The sequence below is a fragment of the Aulonocara sp. 'chitande type north' Nkhata Bay genome, linkage group LG2 (genome assembly GCF_057382095.1).
Source record: "Aulonocara sp. 'chitande type north' Nkhata Bay isolate Kocher_YH1m ecotype deep benthic linkage group LG2, A_spYH_male_GT1.1, whole genome shotgun sequence".
Classification (NCBI taxonomy): Eukaryota; Metazoa; Chordata; class Actinopteri; order Cichliformes; family Cichlidae; genus Aulonocara; species Aulonocara sp. 'chitande type north' Nkhata Bay.
Window position 1 is genome coordinate 4,648,080 of NC_141345.1, and position 15,795 is coordinate 4,663,874.

A 15,795-nucleotide genomic window follows, 5' to 3' on the forward strand; every position below is an offset into this window, starting at 1 on the left:
TTATTATGTTGCAAGTACAGTACCTGCTGCAATCCACTAGAATGAACACATGAATTTTTACATTCTGGTGTGACCCACCACATGGACATCCAAAGTTCATGTTTATAGGTTAGAAAATGTCCAGAGAAAGGTGAGCTTAAATCAAAAGGAAACAAAAGGAGGGAATTTCATTTACAAGTCCAGCTTCCAATTTTAATTTCAGCTTAGCCATTTATGAAATGCTTTGCTGTTAAGGACAGGAGGAAGTGGCCATTTATTTGGTTATATAGATAACAAGATATGAGTATAATTTTAAAGTAAACTATATTAAAAACAGTGAATCTCTCCTTTAACCCTGGCTGTGCTTTCCTCCAGTGATTTTTAGTTTGCGTCACATTTGTTTAAAATGGAGCAATTTTTGTTTTTATGTTTACATTTTATTTAATGGTAGAGTACTTTTTGTTTGTAAAGTTGTGACACACACACGCAAACACCTCACCTCACTCTCAGCTGCCTTCATAACTCTGGGATCTGTAGTCTTTTGGCGCCGAGGTCTGACCCTGAGTGGGGAAACTTAAATTGTATTTGTTGCCTTGTTTTGGACACTTTTATGTGAATGTATCTGTGTTGTGTTTGTGATTAGAATAAAAAGTTTGCTTTTATTAAACCGCTGTCTCTCTGAGCGCTATGTTGGGCTGTGTGCTTTGTATTTCAAGGTCTGTTTAGTTAGCTGTGTGAGAGAATATTTTTGTTTTTACTGCTTGCCTACAATTAAGTCTAAATGAGTGCCACGGTCCAATGAAGAGAGCCTCAAAGTGTTTTTTAAGTGGAATATCTTGGTTAAATCACATAAGTATTTCCGCAATTACCAAAGTCCTCTCCCTTTGCCTTTCAGTCATGAATGTGTTGTTGACAAGGTGCTGAAAGCATACAAGAAGCAGACTTGAATCAAACACTTGAACTGAAGAGTTATTCTTTTCCAACTTTAGAGCCTGTGTTGTTTAATGATGCAATTCTGCCCCTAGTGAATGAAAAACTGTGTCTGCAGTAACTGACTGTGAAGAAACAAGTGTCTCTTTGCTTCTTAAAAAGACGGAGAATGGCGAGATGAAGGAATCAGAGAGCCGAACCTCCCCGCCCCCACCCAGATCCAGCTCAGGAAACTCCGGGCCCTCTGCTCTTCCTCTGCGCTGACGGCACTTAATCACACTCGTAGCACTGTAATAGACTCCTCATCCACTCTCACGCCTTGCCCCTTTATCTTCCCCTTCTCCTCCTCCTCCTCATACAATCTGCTGTCCTCTGTCAGAGTGATGTAGAGTCACGAGAATGGGGAAACACCTTCCAAGGAGAAAACACACATGCACAAGTGCCTTCTCACAACACACACACATACACACACACACACATGCACACAGAGCTCCTTCAGTGCTGAAGTGAAACAACTTGTGCTGCATGAACTTGGACAGCAACATTTCTCCAAACTGAAGGTAAGATGTGCAGCAGTGTCTTTCAGGGGATGAACTGTGAGCTATAATGTTAGTGCTTTTTGAGGAGAGACTGGTCTGTTGATTTTAGGTTTGTCATTTAGTGTGTGGTTTAAAAGTCGGTTTACATGTATAGACTGTCACACTGATTTTAAAAAGAGATGATCAGTCCTCCTGCTCCAGCTTATGTGGTCTAAACGCTGACACTACAGACACAATAGTAATTTAACAGCAAAAGTCACTCTTGAGATTTATGCATCAGTGTTCCTGCATGTGTGTTTACACTGTTTGCTAAGCATTTCATTGGAAATATTCTTTCTTAGATTTGTTGCCTCAAAGCAAAATGTCAGGCAGTTTATCTTTTTTTTAATGCCGCTTCTCTAGCCCCAAACAGTCCTGTCATTATTTCTGTGGATAATTTTTTTCCCAGAGCATGAAACCAGAGATCCAGAGTCGTACCCTGTGATCTCCTTCTGACGTCAGTGTTGGCTCACTTTAAAAAAGGGAAATTCTTTAGGGGGGTAATTACATCTAAAGGAGCTTTATATTCTCCTCACACTGTAAATTCTTTAGCAGATACTACAGTCTTACCCACAGACAATCCTATTCATCTCTGGAGGCTGATTCAGGTTTATGGGTGAGAAAACATCTTTGTTTCTCCAGCTGTGGCAGATACTTGTGTTGATAGATTGTCCTTTTTTGTGTTAATTTCATGCAGTACAAATAATACAGTCACCAAAGCCCCAGTGTCTTGTTAGCATCATCTTTGCTGTGTCCTTTTTTAGGGTTTTACAGACTCCGCTGCTGTAGTTATTTTAATACAACCCAGTGATCACAAAATCTGGATTTTTTTCCCTTATATATATGTTTTCTTAAAAAAAGCTTTCCAAAGTGGCAACTCTTCTGTGTGACACAAACTAAAGCAGTGATAGCATCAGTGAATAAACACTCATATTTTATGTTAAACAAACTATGAATAAACACCCTGAAGTCTTTCAAACAAAGAAATGGACGGCATGTTTTTGTACAGTGTGATGTTATTAATGTTTTGGATCGGTTAAACCCTTGAGAGATACAACTCCTGACCCTGACAAACCGTTACGAATCCTTAAAAAACCAAATAGACTTATTTTAGGACTATTAATACTTAGTCTCAGAAACTCCAGTAAGAGGTTTCTTTATGAACTACTTGATGATGAGAATTTATACTTGAATATTTTTACGGTGCAAAGTGTTGTTCATTTTATAGTGTGACAGAGGTCTCCAGCTTCACTAAAAGTTTCTAGTTTACATCTTGGATTTGTAAGTTTCATACTGCACCCTGTTTTCTAAACTCTCAAAATCCTTGCTATGTGTTAAACTGAGATTCAGGTGGAGCACACAGAAAAAGATGCACGTAGATTATCCTGCAAACTGGAGCTCAAACCTCCAAAGTTAACTAAATGTGTTTGAGTGGAGAAAGATATAAAGCGAGAATTTGTAGCTGTTAAAAGAGGATCTGCAGGACAAAGCCGAAGTCATGACCAATCACATTCTGTAGTGCCTTGTTTCTTAAAGCTGTGAACCTGTGGGCTCAGTAGTGGGCAAGGTCATGCTATAACAGCATTTTTAAATTGGAAGTATTTGGATTATTTTTATTGTTGGTGAGAGACAGCATTTTTGAGTAGAGTTTGAGGACCAGTACTTTAGTTTAACCCTGTTTGGTTAGACTAGGGGTGTCAAACATAATGTCAAATGGCAATGACTCCAATACTGGACAGCTTAGAAAATGTGGAGTGCATGGATTTTGAACTTTTTAACTATATTTTAAGTTTTACAGCTTTTCCTATTGCTTAAGACCCCGCATTGCCATCCATACAACACCAAAGTACAAGGAAATTAATTCATGAAAACCTTATATTCTAAATTATACTTACAGTACAGCAATTAAGCACTAAAACCTTTTCTATAACTTTACATGTTTACCATGTAGTTTAAGTGGTTCAACCCACTTCACATCAAAGTGAGCAATGATGTGAAGTAAGTTTGACATTCCTGGGTTGGATTTCTTTTATACACCTGCCTTACATGCAAACCGAAGAACAGCATGTACACATCTTGTTCCAGCTTTGTGCCTCTTTCCAAACAGCTCTGTGTATGATTTATTACCCCACCTGCAGCATTGTTTAACTTGGGATTAGATCACAGTCTGTCAGACGCATGCAGTCTCTTTCTCCGTCGCCCTCCCTTCACATCTTAGCAAAATATAAAAATATGCCTGTGTAGGTTTAGACTGTGATAACTAATAATCTGCCAGTGCTGACGCCACGGACAGAGATTTAGACTGTCCACACAAACCAAAGCCAGCAGTCCATTAGCGCAGAATGCTAACAGTTGGCCAAACTCTGGGAAATCTCAGAACACTGTCAAGGTCCACGTGGAGACGACCGGGGCCAGTCGACCCAAAGCATGAAGCTCCTAAATCCCAGTCCTGTTTTTCTGGGTATCCGACTCAAAGGTAAACACGGTTCAAAGTAGCCAAATGAAGATAAGACCTAACCATGTTTTCGATTAATGTCAAGATGTATGTTTGGAGTTCTGGCAAAGTGTAATCATTTGTGCACCCACTGGCAGGGTGGCCTGGTGTGTGTCAGTTTTTTCCAGATATTATGACAAACACCCTGCAATGAGAACATTTATTTAATGCCACCCATACCCTGCTGAAAAAGAATTGAGGAGATACGCCAGTTTGGAACTACTCTGATAGATTTACACTTTAGATACTTGATTGTTTTTGACCTGAACTAGTCTGTACTTCTGTGCACCTGAAAGTGTTCAAATGGCTTGAAGGGGAAGGAAATGGACACGCAATCATCCGTTCCTGAACCCTGACGTTGGAGGCATCGCAGAGCGAGCAGAAGAGGAAGAAAAAGAAGGAGTTTCGATATTTCTCTATCAGCTGATTTCTAGAGTTTTAACATGGGATGAGCTCCTGACTCCAGTGAGTTAAGGTACTGTCTTCTTTATTTTTCTCAATTATAAAACATTCATTATCATGGAGACTACAGAAAGCATTTTGAATAGCTCCTTTCAATAGGATAGTATCGCTGTTGCTGTATTAGACTATGATCACGCTGGATGCATTTCTTAAAGCGCAGCACCTTTTTTCCATTTCAAAGAACCACATCTCGATTTGGGTTTAAGATATGGTTTGTTTTTACGAGTGTCTCTTGTCACACTCCAAGTTAAACAAGTCCCAACGTCAGTAACATCTCACACTGCGTCAGTGGAAATGATCTTTGTCTAAGCAAAGTTGTCAGTCTACTGATTTTACCTGCCTCTTTCCTCAGTGTAACCTGAGGAAACAGCTGGACAGGCATCTCTGTGACTTGAAATTAGGGCTTATATTTATATTTATCTCATTTACTTTTTACATGTATGCTGAAAAAAAAAATCCAGAATCAATTGGCAAGTAAATGTTGGTCTATGGCGTGTCATTTTCATCAGCTGGCCTTGTAACAGATTGCATGCTATTTCTCAAAGTGCAACATCATGAATGCTCTTTTGTGCCTCACCTTTTAATCTTACCTGAGGGCTTGAGAAACGAGGGCAAAAAAAAAAAAAAAAATCCAGTCTGTTTCATGCAAAAAGCTTTTAAAGAACAATTTTGTGATAAAATCTTGTATAACGTTGGGAAGTACCCACCGACACGAACATCTGAAGTCTTATAACACTGTAAACTTGAAAGAGGACGGCTTGTTTGTCACGTATACCTCTTACAATAGCTATCGCATCAGTGACAGCTCTGCTTTTGGACAATCTGGACTAGTTGAATGTTAATTAAAAGACCAGCGAGTCGCTCATTGTACATGCAGTGTGGCTTAAGGACCCACCTTTAATGCAGAAAACGTTTTGTGCAACAGCTCTGAAACATCCACACTGTGTGCCAACTGTAAGAGTAAACACTTTACAACCTGGATTCACTCAATCACCTGTCTAATAACAGTCATACTAATCAAGCCATGAAAGTCTCACTAAATTAAAGTGCTTGTCATTATTTTCCACCATGTTAGTAGTTTGTCACGTTTGGTGTCAGTGACTCTCAGGTTTGGGCCTGATGCACAGATGCCTTCCAAGAACACTTGTGGTGCTTTTTTTTTTTTTTTTTATAAAAGATATTTCCGTGCTTGCACATGTAGCACCTCTCTAAAGGAACTTCCTGTTTATGGCCAGTTGTATCCTGACTGAGATCCCAACCAGATCTGGACCTGTGAGCTGAGACCCTTTAACCCTGGAGGGGCAGGGAGAAAGGCGGGGAGAAAATGCGGTGCACTACCCTCACCACCCTGCTGGTGGGAGTCATGTTGTACCTGGTGATGGGAGCGTTTGTTTTTGTCACCCTGGAAAAGCCCACAGAGACCTTGGCACATGAAAAGCTGCTTGAAACCAAGAAAGAATTCCTCATGAAAAACTACTGCGTCACCGAGTCGGACTTTCACGAGCTTGTACAGGTATCAGTGGACACAGTACGTCACTATTATCCCACTCACACTCTGAAGCAGCTTTAAAATATGGTTTATTTACGGTGGCCCTGAGAGGCCAAATGGACTGCAACTTAAGTAAACACCAGCAATAAGAAAAATGCTGCAAAAGCTCACAAAACACAACGGAATTAGGAAAAACGGAAATAGGAAAAAACAAAACAGAAATATCTGGGGTCATATCACCTGTGTGGGATAGGTGGTCAAAGTAAGTAGCACTGAAGTATTTATATTTTTTAGGCTTACTCGATTTGTTTCCATCTAAATGAAGTTATGTCAGCACAGTTGAGCTGTTTTAAAGTGCACACTGTATAACATTAGTGAGTAAATATTTAGAAGTGTGCCGTCAGAAGGCCGAAGCTTCCAGTCTGTATTAGATTAACAGCAAATTAAAGATGCTGAATGTAAATGTAAATAACCAAATTGCTGTAGTAACATTATCGCTCAAACCAGATGGGCTTTTGTAACTTGAATGTTTTAATTTGAAATTGAGCTTCACAAAGTCTGAATTCGAGTGGAACATAATCCTCCAGACTACATGTATTTTTCTTAATCTCACATTAAACAAGGTGTTGAAACACGTCCTTTTAACGATCTTTTTTCTGATTGGCTGTCCCTTGGACAGAAGGGAAACAGAAGGTTTGAACAGCAGGATATATGGGGTGCAACAATACTCTATCGATATTGAACCGTTTGATACAGTGCTTTCGGTTCGGTATGCATATGTATCGAACAATACAAAATTTTTTATTTTATCAACTTTTCTTCTGACGATGCTGTCTGTGTTGAGCGCTCAGTGGATCTGCGTGACTACTCCGCCTAGGCTGCACTGTCGAGCGCAGATCCACTGAGCAGAGCGCAAGCTAGCGAGACAGAACTGCCTCAACGCTACCCGAAATTGAACCTCCACCACCCTCATTCAGATCTGGCGTTTGGAACTATCTCGGTTTTCATGTGAAGCATGACCCTGATGGTAAGCGCCTCATGGACAAAAGTAAAACAGTATGTCGGATGTGCCACGCAATGCTCAATTGGTGGGAACTAGTGCGTTAGCCAGTTAGCTCGTTAAGGTGTTGACGCCATCCAGCCCCACGCACGGGGCCATCCGCGGAGATTTGCCTTATTATGGCGTTAATGTCATGTTTTTTATATATATATATATATATATATATATATATATATATATATATATATATATATATATATATATATATATATATATATTTATTTTTTTATTTTTTATTTATTTTTTTTTTAGGGGTGCAACGATACACAAAATTCACGGTTCGGTTCGATACTTTGGTGTCACGGTTCGATATTTTTTCGATACAAATAAAATGTTCATGCCTTTTTAATTTGTCATTTATTAAAATTATAAATATATATTTTAACTCAAAAGTACAGTTTTTAAATTTAACCCTAACCCTTGTGCGTGTTTTTTATTTTGACAGCGAATGCGCACCTGCGGACCACTTATGTGCAGCCCTGGTTATTTAGCTCGTCATATTGCAGCCACAGAAATTCTTTTGTCCATGAAACCATAAAGCTGCACTTTCTTTTTGCCTTATAGTCTGATTTGTCATAACTTCTCCGTTTTGTGGTAAGCTTTTCTTTGGCTGTCACTTCTTCACCCTGACCTGTCTCATTTGGCTCAGCAGAACTAAAATATATATCTGTCTGTGAAGGTTCTCAGTCATCCAGGTCATCGTAGTCAAATATAAATCCTGCTGCTTTTACACACTGACTCACATAAGCTCAGCGATTCTCTGCGCGATCAACCTCTCACATGTTTAAGCTGCGGGAGATTTCACTTGTCATGTTTGCATAGTAAGCTAACAATTAATAAGACGATGTCAGAGGAATTGGTGCACAAATTATCATCACTCACAGATCAGTGCTGTCGCTCTCTATACACAGTTCGCACGATTGCAAAGTGAAAGCAAAAAAACAAGCGCAAATTCAAACGCGATTTCAATATGTCACATATTGACAGTGGCTCACCGATGCCAATGACATAATTACCCAGCTACATTTCTGAAAGAATGCAAAAGCATTGACATATATTTTTCCTTCTTACAATAGCCCGACGGGCAGGGAAGAGATAGATTTTGGTAGCCCGACTGAAAAAATCGCTAGCCCCAGGACGTCAGGCTAGCGATATTGCAAGCCCTGTATCTGATTGAGGAATCATGCATCTTTGGAAAAGAGAGTTTATTACAGAGAAATGTCTCTTTCCAAAATAAAAGCTATACTATCCGCTTCTTCTGGGTTATATTCTCAGCAGCATAAGGAGAATCATGTGCTAACAGCTGTCTAAATGACTTGGCTAAAGTTAGTAGCATGCTTGTTGTTTTTGTCTTTGCACTAGGATGATGTCGGCGTAAATGTGCAGTCATATTCGTTGTGTTCCCACTAGTGCTTTCAGGTTAATCTCGTTGAAATGACCTTAACACCACAACACGGCAAATCTCCGTTAACGAGCTACCGCCGATCGCCCCGTGCATGGGGCTAGACGGCCAACACGTTAACGAGCTAACTGCGCTAACACACTAGTTCCCACCCATGTAATTGAGCATTGCATGGCACATCCAACATACTGTTTTACTTTAGTCCGTGACTCGCTTACCTTCAGGGTCATACGTCACATGAAAACCAAAATAATTCCAAACGCCAGATCTGAATGAGGGTGGGGGAGGTGCCCTGCGCTCTTCCTTCTGACGATGCTGTCTGTGTGGAGCGCTCAGTGGATCTGCGCTCGACAGTGCAGCCTAGGCGGAGTAGTCGAACGCAGATTCACTGAGCACTCCACACAGACAGCATCGTCAGAAGGAAAGTTGATAAAATAAATTACAAATGTTGTATTGTTCGATACATACGCGTACCGAACCGAAAGCACTGTATCGAACGGTTCAATATCGATACGAATATCGTTGCACCCCTAATATATATATATATATATATATATATATATATATATATATATATATATATATGAATGAGAGAGAGAGATTAGGGGTGCAACGATACACAAAATTCACGGTTCGGTTTGATACTTTGGTGACACTTTGGTGTCACGGTTTTTTCGATACAAAAAAAATGTTCATGCCTTTTTAATTTGTCATTTATTAAAATTATAAATATATATTTTAACTCAAAAGTACAGTTTTTAAATTTAATGTTGCTGAAACAACAAAATAATAAAAAAAAAATCTGATTGAGGAATCACTCATCTTTGGAAAAGAGTTTATTACAGAGAAATGGCTCTTTCCAAAATAAAAGCTATACTATACGCTTCTTCTGGGGTATATTCTCAGCAGCATATTAAACATATCAGGTCCCCATAAGGAGAATCATGTGCTAACGGCTGTCTAAATGACTCGGGTAAAGTTTGTACCATGCGTGCTTGTTGTTTTTGTCGGCTTCCACTTGTCTTTGCACTAGGATGCTGTCGGAGTAAATGTGCAGTCATATTCGTTGTGTTCCCACTAGTGCTGTCAGCGTTAATCTTGTTGAAATGACGTTAACGCCACAACACGGCAAATCTCCGTTAACGCTCGGATTGCCCCGTGCGTGGGGCTGGACGGCCAACACGTTAACGAGCTAACTGCGCTAACACACTAGTTCCCACCCATGTAATTGAGCATTGCATGGCACATCCAACATACTGTTTTACTTTAGTCCATGACGCGCTTACCTTCAGGGTCATACGTCACATGAAAACCAAAATAGTTCCAAACGCCAGATCTGAATGAGGGTGGGGGAGGTTCAATTTGCCATGTTGCAAGGAGAGCTTAACTTCTGTCTCGCTAGCTTGCCCTGCGCTCAACACAGACAGCATTGTCAGAAGGAAAGTTGATAAAATAAATTAAAAAATTTGTATTGTTCGATACATATGCGTACCGAACCGAAAGCACTGTATCGAACGGTTCAATATCGATACGAGTATCGTTGCACCCCTAATAAATAAATAAATAAATATATATATATATACACACACACACACACACACACACACACACACACACACACACACACACACACACACACACACCTACCTCTCAGGCCAAGGTATTCTGTAGCACAGAGATATTCTCTTTAAGTTCCTACTGTTTACCACGTGCTGCTTTTATTTTCCAGATTTTACTTAATATCGTTCTTTATGTACGCTGCGAGGTCCATGCATTATAAATACACCCATAATGTTAGTAAATAAAATGAACAAATAGATAAAACTTGGATGAAAAATTAAATTCCTTCAGGGTTTGATGTCTGCAGTCGAGGCAGGCCTGAATGTGAGCAGAGTTCCTGCCAACTTGACCACTCGCTGGGACATCGCGTCTGCCTGCTTCTTCTGTGGCACCATCATCACCACCATAGGTAAGTGACAGAGCTCACCTGCAGGGGAAACATTGCTCTCTGAGTGACAAAATGATCCACCTGATGCACTGTTGAGATTCTCTTTTCTGAGAAAGTGTTACCTGCATTATTTTCACTGAAGCATTTAAATGTAGTTTGGTATCTAAATTTGCAAGGATTTAGCCTGCAGGTGTTTTTATGGCTTGATAAATGTCACACTAGAACTTATTTATGTCCTTGTTTCAAAGACACACTACTTAAAATGTGATCAAACTGTAGCTTTATTTTTCTGGTCAACAAAGTATTCATGAATTGTAGAGTCACAGCTGATGAATATTTTCTAATACGCCCTACTAATTAAAATAATTACACAAGGTCCCTCTTTAAATTGTTTGTGCATGTCAGCTTTTATAACTAGCGTCATGTCTTTTTGATTAATCCTTCAAACAGGCTTTGGGAACCTCTCACCTCGGACGCCTTACGGCCAGTTGTTCTGCGTGTGCTACGCTTTGGTTGGCATCCCCATGTTTGGCATACTTCTCGCTGGAGTGGGCGACCACATGGGCACGGTGCTGCGGAGAGCTGTGGCCAAGATTGAGACCCTCTTCCTGGTGAGAATGGTCTGTCCTGCCCATCAGCCAAAACTTAGGAGTAAACAGCTTTAAACCTACAAGGCACAGACTTCTTATCAGTGCTCTACGCAGTAAACTGTTTGGTTCTCTCTAAGTTGCAAGTTAGAACCATGCAAGAACCAAATGTCTGGGCTCAGCCTTACAGATAAAGTGAAGAGCTTGGTCACTTGGTAGAAGCTCAGAATAGAGTCCTTAACATCGAAAGGAGCCAGTTTGGGCATCTGATTTTGGCAGCTCCTAAATGAGCTGCTTTGTACATGTCCGACTAGGCAGGGAACCCAGGCAGAGATTATGTTTGTCAGTTGGGCTGCAGAGTCCTACCAGAAAAGCTGAACTACTAAATAAAGCTGTTCTTGGAACCTTATTTCTCCACAAAAAATAAAATAAAAATCACAAAAACTGTCTTTGTAAGTGAATTTTCATATAAAACCCGCATTAGAGTCAGATCAGCTGAATCAGCACTTTAGCCACAGCTTAGAGCAACCGGACAGCAGCCTTATTCAAGAGTATCATGGTCACCATAGTCAAGTCATGTTGTACTTGTTTATTCTTTCAGGACTTTTCAAACAGATGGGTATTAAAGCTGCCCCACTGTTACATCTTCAGTCCATGACTTTAGTATAAAGAAAGAAAATAATCCTGAGATGCAGACATGTGATGAAGATGCCAGTGTGGACCAATAAAAAGCTGACAAATCTCAACATTCAGCCTGAATCCAGACAATTCTTTTTCCTTTTTGGTTTGATCTAGTTTAATTCTTGCACTTTTTTGTTACATGTATAGCTGTGTTGATCTTGATTTATTCTGCATCTGTATTGGCTTCTATCTTTCTCTCTGATAGAAACGCAAGGTCAGGCCCACGACTGTGCGTGTCACCTCAGCAGTTCTCTCCATCCTAATTGGCTGTCTGATCTTCCTCGCTGTGCCGACAGTCGTGTTTCAGAAAGTGGAAAACTGGAAGTTCTTGGAGTCGCTCTATTTTGTGGTCATCACGCTTACCACTGTTGGCTTTGGAGACTATGTACCAGGTACAGACCAAACACACACACATTTTAATCAATATGGACAACAAGTTGATGGTTGTTCGTTTTTTTACCTGGTGAAGTTGTAGCAACATACGCTGAACATGTAACCTGGTCTAGAGCAGATTATGTTCAGTGTTTCAGTTTAATGGTGGTGTTATGGGCATTTTCACAGATCCTTTTCCAAATGACAGTCTGTAAGTGTGATCCTCTGCTGAGGGAGTGCTTTTTAGCCCTCTGCCTTGAAAGTCTGATGGGGTATTCTCGTCACCTGGGCGGTGTGGACACCCAAGTTTGTGAATGCGATACCTCAAGTTAGATGATGTAGGCATTTCAAATTGATATCATAGTTGTATTGACGGAACAAATTTGAATAACAGGGCAAGTTTTCTGAAAAAAATGTGAATGCAATAACTTCAGAACGCCGCGACCTAGGCACCTCCATGCCCTTTTATATGAAACCTCTAATTAACACAAATATGAATTGTTTTTCTGCTCTTTTCTTCGTTATTCTCATGATAAACTGCATATATTTGGGTTGTGGTCTGTTTCTGTCAGAGGTCAAACAGCCTGAACATATCACTCACTCACAATTTATATGACATTTATATACAAATAACCCAAAAACGAGGTTTATCTATCCACCCACAAAGTTACAGCTGTAGTCTCCCCCCCGCTGAGGTTTAATTAATGATGAATGGTCAACTTTGTACAGGACTGCCTCTTTCTGTCATTTCTGTTCTGTGAGGTTCACTGGAACGTCACATTAAAAATTAAATCAACTTTCTCTGCATGGAGTTGGAGGTACTGAAGACAACAGCTTCTTCAAGCTTCTGGTGTTGTTGTGGATCGTGTTTGGTCTTGCCTACTTTGCCTCCATCCTCACCATGATAGGCAACTGGCTGAGGGTGCTGTCTAAAAGGACTCGTGCTGAGGTGGGAGACTCCAGAAATGTTATCTGAGAGACACCTAAACTTGTGTCAGTTCTTCTATGTTGTAAAGCTAATGTTAACCTGTGTCCCTGTCAGATGGAGGAGCTGAGGGCCCACGCAACAGACTGGACGCAGAGCATGTCCAAGGATTTCCGCATCCCAAATCCTCTGGAATTTAATGACCCCTTCCTCCTGCAGCGGCGGCGCTGGAAACGTAGCGAGCGCCGACGCATCCGCCGGGGAGCCCAGGGTACACTGGGATACTGGGTGCGAGGGGGACCTGAGAATGGACATCTGTCAAGTCACTGGGCTGGCCTGTCGAGCTCCATGAGTGAACTGCAGGACAATTCGTCCGGGGTGAGGGGAACTAACTCAAAGGCACAGGTGAGTGCAGCTGGAGGGGGAACGGTCCCCATATCAGCAGCAGGGTACAGGGCTGACCCTGCTGGGGTTCTGCAAGGGCAGGGCAGGTCATTTCCTCACCACCTGTCCCGCTCATTCTCCGTCCCCGTAACCCGCTCCGGTTCACAGCTGGATGTTGTAGGGGCACGTATGCAGGAAGGGTCACTCTCCGGATCAGAGTCTGCATTCGACTCCAGGTCAGATGGCTCCTCAGTCTCCTTCTCCTACATGGCACCCCACAAGTTCCAGCCGTGCCAAACCATCGGCAGCATGGAGGAGGGATCAGTAAGACTCGCACATATGGACACATCAGAGAGGAAAGATGAACTGATTCCAGCAGAGAACTATGAATCTGCACCAAACAATAGCCACAATCAGGCACCTGACCCTAGTCCTTCTTCTCGCTCTTCCCCTGTGCCCACATCCCTACCCGAAGTCCTCCTTCCCTCCCCTGACATCACCACAGCCCCCTCACCAAGCTGCCAGCTGCTCGACTTCTTCGGCGAGAACTTGGCGTACATTGACGAGTCCTCAGACACCCTGAGCGACCGCCCCCAGTCCACGAGCGAGGAGAAGAGGAGACGGCCCCGAAAGCCTAAGAAGAAGAGCATGAGGAGACAGCTATCACACAGGTGGAGCTCGCTGCAGGTGAGGAGGCCCAGCAGTGACATGCAGCCACCATCCCATCCTCCAACACCACCTCCAGCATCCTCTCTTTCAGACCTGTCTCTACCTGAGAACCAGACAGATGCAGCTCCTGCACTCTGACAAAAACCAGATGTGGCAGCCGACATCACAGCTGTGGTTCTACACTGCTGCTAGCTAGAAGAAACACGCCTCATGAATGCAGCTGTTGTTCTGGGGGTTTTTTCTTTTCTTTTTTTTGGTGTTTATAGTTAGCCTCACAAAACCACCTCACCAATATTGCTTTGTTTCTTTTGTGTGACTAAAACGATATAAGATGGGTTTGAGTTTCCAGGACGCTCTGACAAAGAGATAAATCTGCCTTTCAGTGAGGCTAATCGTGCAACTTTAAGTGGACCGCTCCTCTCATAAACAAGATTCGGGACTGAGTGAGTCACATCATTACCAAGATGTCATTAAACATAATTATCTGCTTTGTTTTGAGCTGCTGAGCTCAGTGGATTCTCGGCACTGACTTGACATTAAATCTGAGATTTAATCTGGCTTTGTGAGGCTAACTTTTGAGGAGCGACTATAAGCTTTAAATTCAGTGCAGGGTTTACACACAGCAATTTACAGAAGCTGTCGGCTGCCTCGCCTGAAAAAAGACCACTTCCGTTAACATAAGAAAAAAATCTTTTTATGAAATGCAGCCTTAAAAGGGAAAGACATCCGGGGATGTGTTTTGAACAGTAAACGACATGTATTTAAAGTGTGTGAGGTCGTCATGTGCTAACTAAATTGATCAAAAGACAAGATGCGCCAGGATCTGGGTGGCTTACCACCACGAAAATTCCCGGGTGAAAACCCTGCCGTGGGTGGAAAACCAAAACCACAACAACAGCGCATCCGATTCAGAGCACGGCAGGGCCATTACTCTTCATCAGAACTGCACCATTGCACCATGGTGTGCTGTCATTCAGGTCCTTAAGTTGTCAGTCGTTTTAGGGATGATGGAAAGTGACTACTAAAGGATCTTCTGACTATTTTGTGTTTAAAAAGGGTTATAAAAGAAAATCAGATGATTAAACCTGATACAGTCACACCAAAGTTATTTAAGTTAAGTTTGTGCTGCGTACCAACTTTGCAATCAAGTGTCCTTAAATCACTGTTGGTAATATTCTGCTTGTGTCCACTTTTCCACTTAACAGCTAGTTTTTAGGTTTAATTCTTTTTCTGAACAAGTTTTATATCCTGTGTAATAACCTTTCATGTCCCATTTTTTTGCCAGTTGATATCTCAGATGTATCTTACAGTGACGCATTAAAGAGACCTTTATTACACACTGTTACCAGACATTAAGTCTTTATCCTGTAACTGTGGAGTTTTCTTTCACTTTTAATGTCACTAAACTTTTTACACTTGGGTCTTCTACTTTATTAATCACAAATATGCAAATTAGAACATGTATTAATAAAACACTTAGTGGTTTAACACTAAAAGCCTCACAGGGACCCAGAGTGTGTTTTGGTGTCTGAAAGCGAAAGAGATAAACTCTACAGATTGCCTTTACATTGTGCAGTGCCTACATTGCTCATACGGTGATATATACCCAGTTTTTCATTCTTATTATCACCGTGGATATTAGAAGTAAATTTTTTCCATCCTGGCTTTTTTAGGTAGTGACAGGATGGTGAGATGATACGCAGCACATGGCTCTAGGCAGAATCACCACCCAGGCTACAGCAGTGAGGACACAGCCTCTGTACATATGTCAGGCAGGTGATCTATGGGCGTGCCGTAAAGTAGAAGTGCAGAAAAAAAAAAAGATCCATATTTTT

At 41.4% G+C, this 15,795-nt stretch overlaps 1 protein-coding gene across 1 annotated transcript; it reads left to right on the forward strand.

Moving 5' to 3' along the window:
- Positions 1 to 2,409: 2,409 nt before the first annotated feature.
- Positions 2,410 to 15,192, forward strand: kcnk4a (potassium channel, subfamily K, member 4a). The gene is made up of 7 exons (XM_086303443.1): positions 2,410 to 4,456; positions 5,679 to 5,956; positions 10,246 to 10,363; positions 10,793 to 10,953; positions 11,816 to 12,002; positions 12,795 to 12,931; positions 13,025 to 15,192. The coding sequence occupies exons 2-7, from the start codon at positions 5,768 to 5,770 to the stop codon at positions 14,096 to 14,098; spliced, it is 1,866 nt and encodes a 621-aa protein (XP_086159569.1). The 5' UTR covers positions 2,410 to 4,456; positions 5,679 to 5,767; the 3' UTR covers positions 14,099 to 15,192.
- Positions 15,193 to 15,795: the final 603 nt, after the last annotated feature.

What these genes read in the sequence shown, in the direction of transcription:
- kcnk4a (XM_086303443.1), top strand. Translation starts at nt 5,768, where the DNA reads ATGCGGTGCACTACCCTCACCACCCTGCTGGTGGGAGTCATGTTGTAC. An exon ending in ACTTTCACGAGCTTGTACAG is followed by an intron (nt 5,957 to 10,245) that starts GTATCAGTGGAC and finishes AAATTCCTTCAG; the next exon opens with GGTTTGATGTCTGCAGTCGA. An exon ending in AGATTGAGACCCTCTTCCTG is followed by an intron (nt 10,954 to 11,815) that starts GTGAGAATGGTC and finishes TCTCTCTGATAG; the next exon opens with AAACGCAAGGTCAGGCCCAC.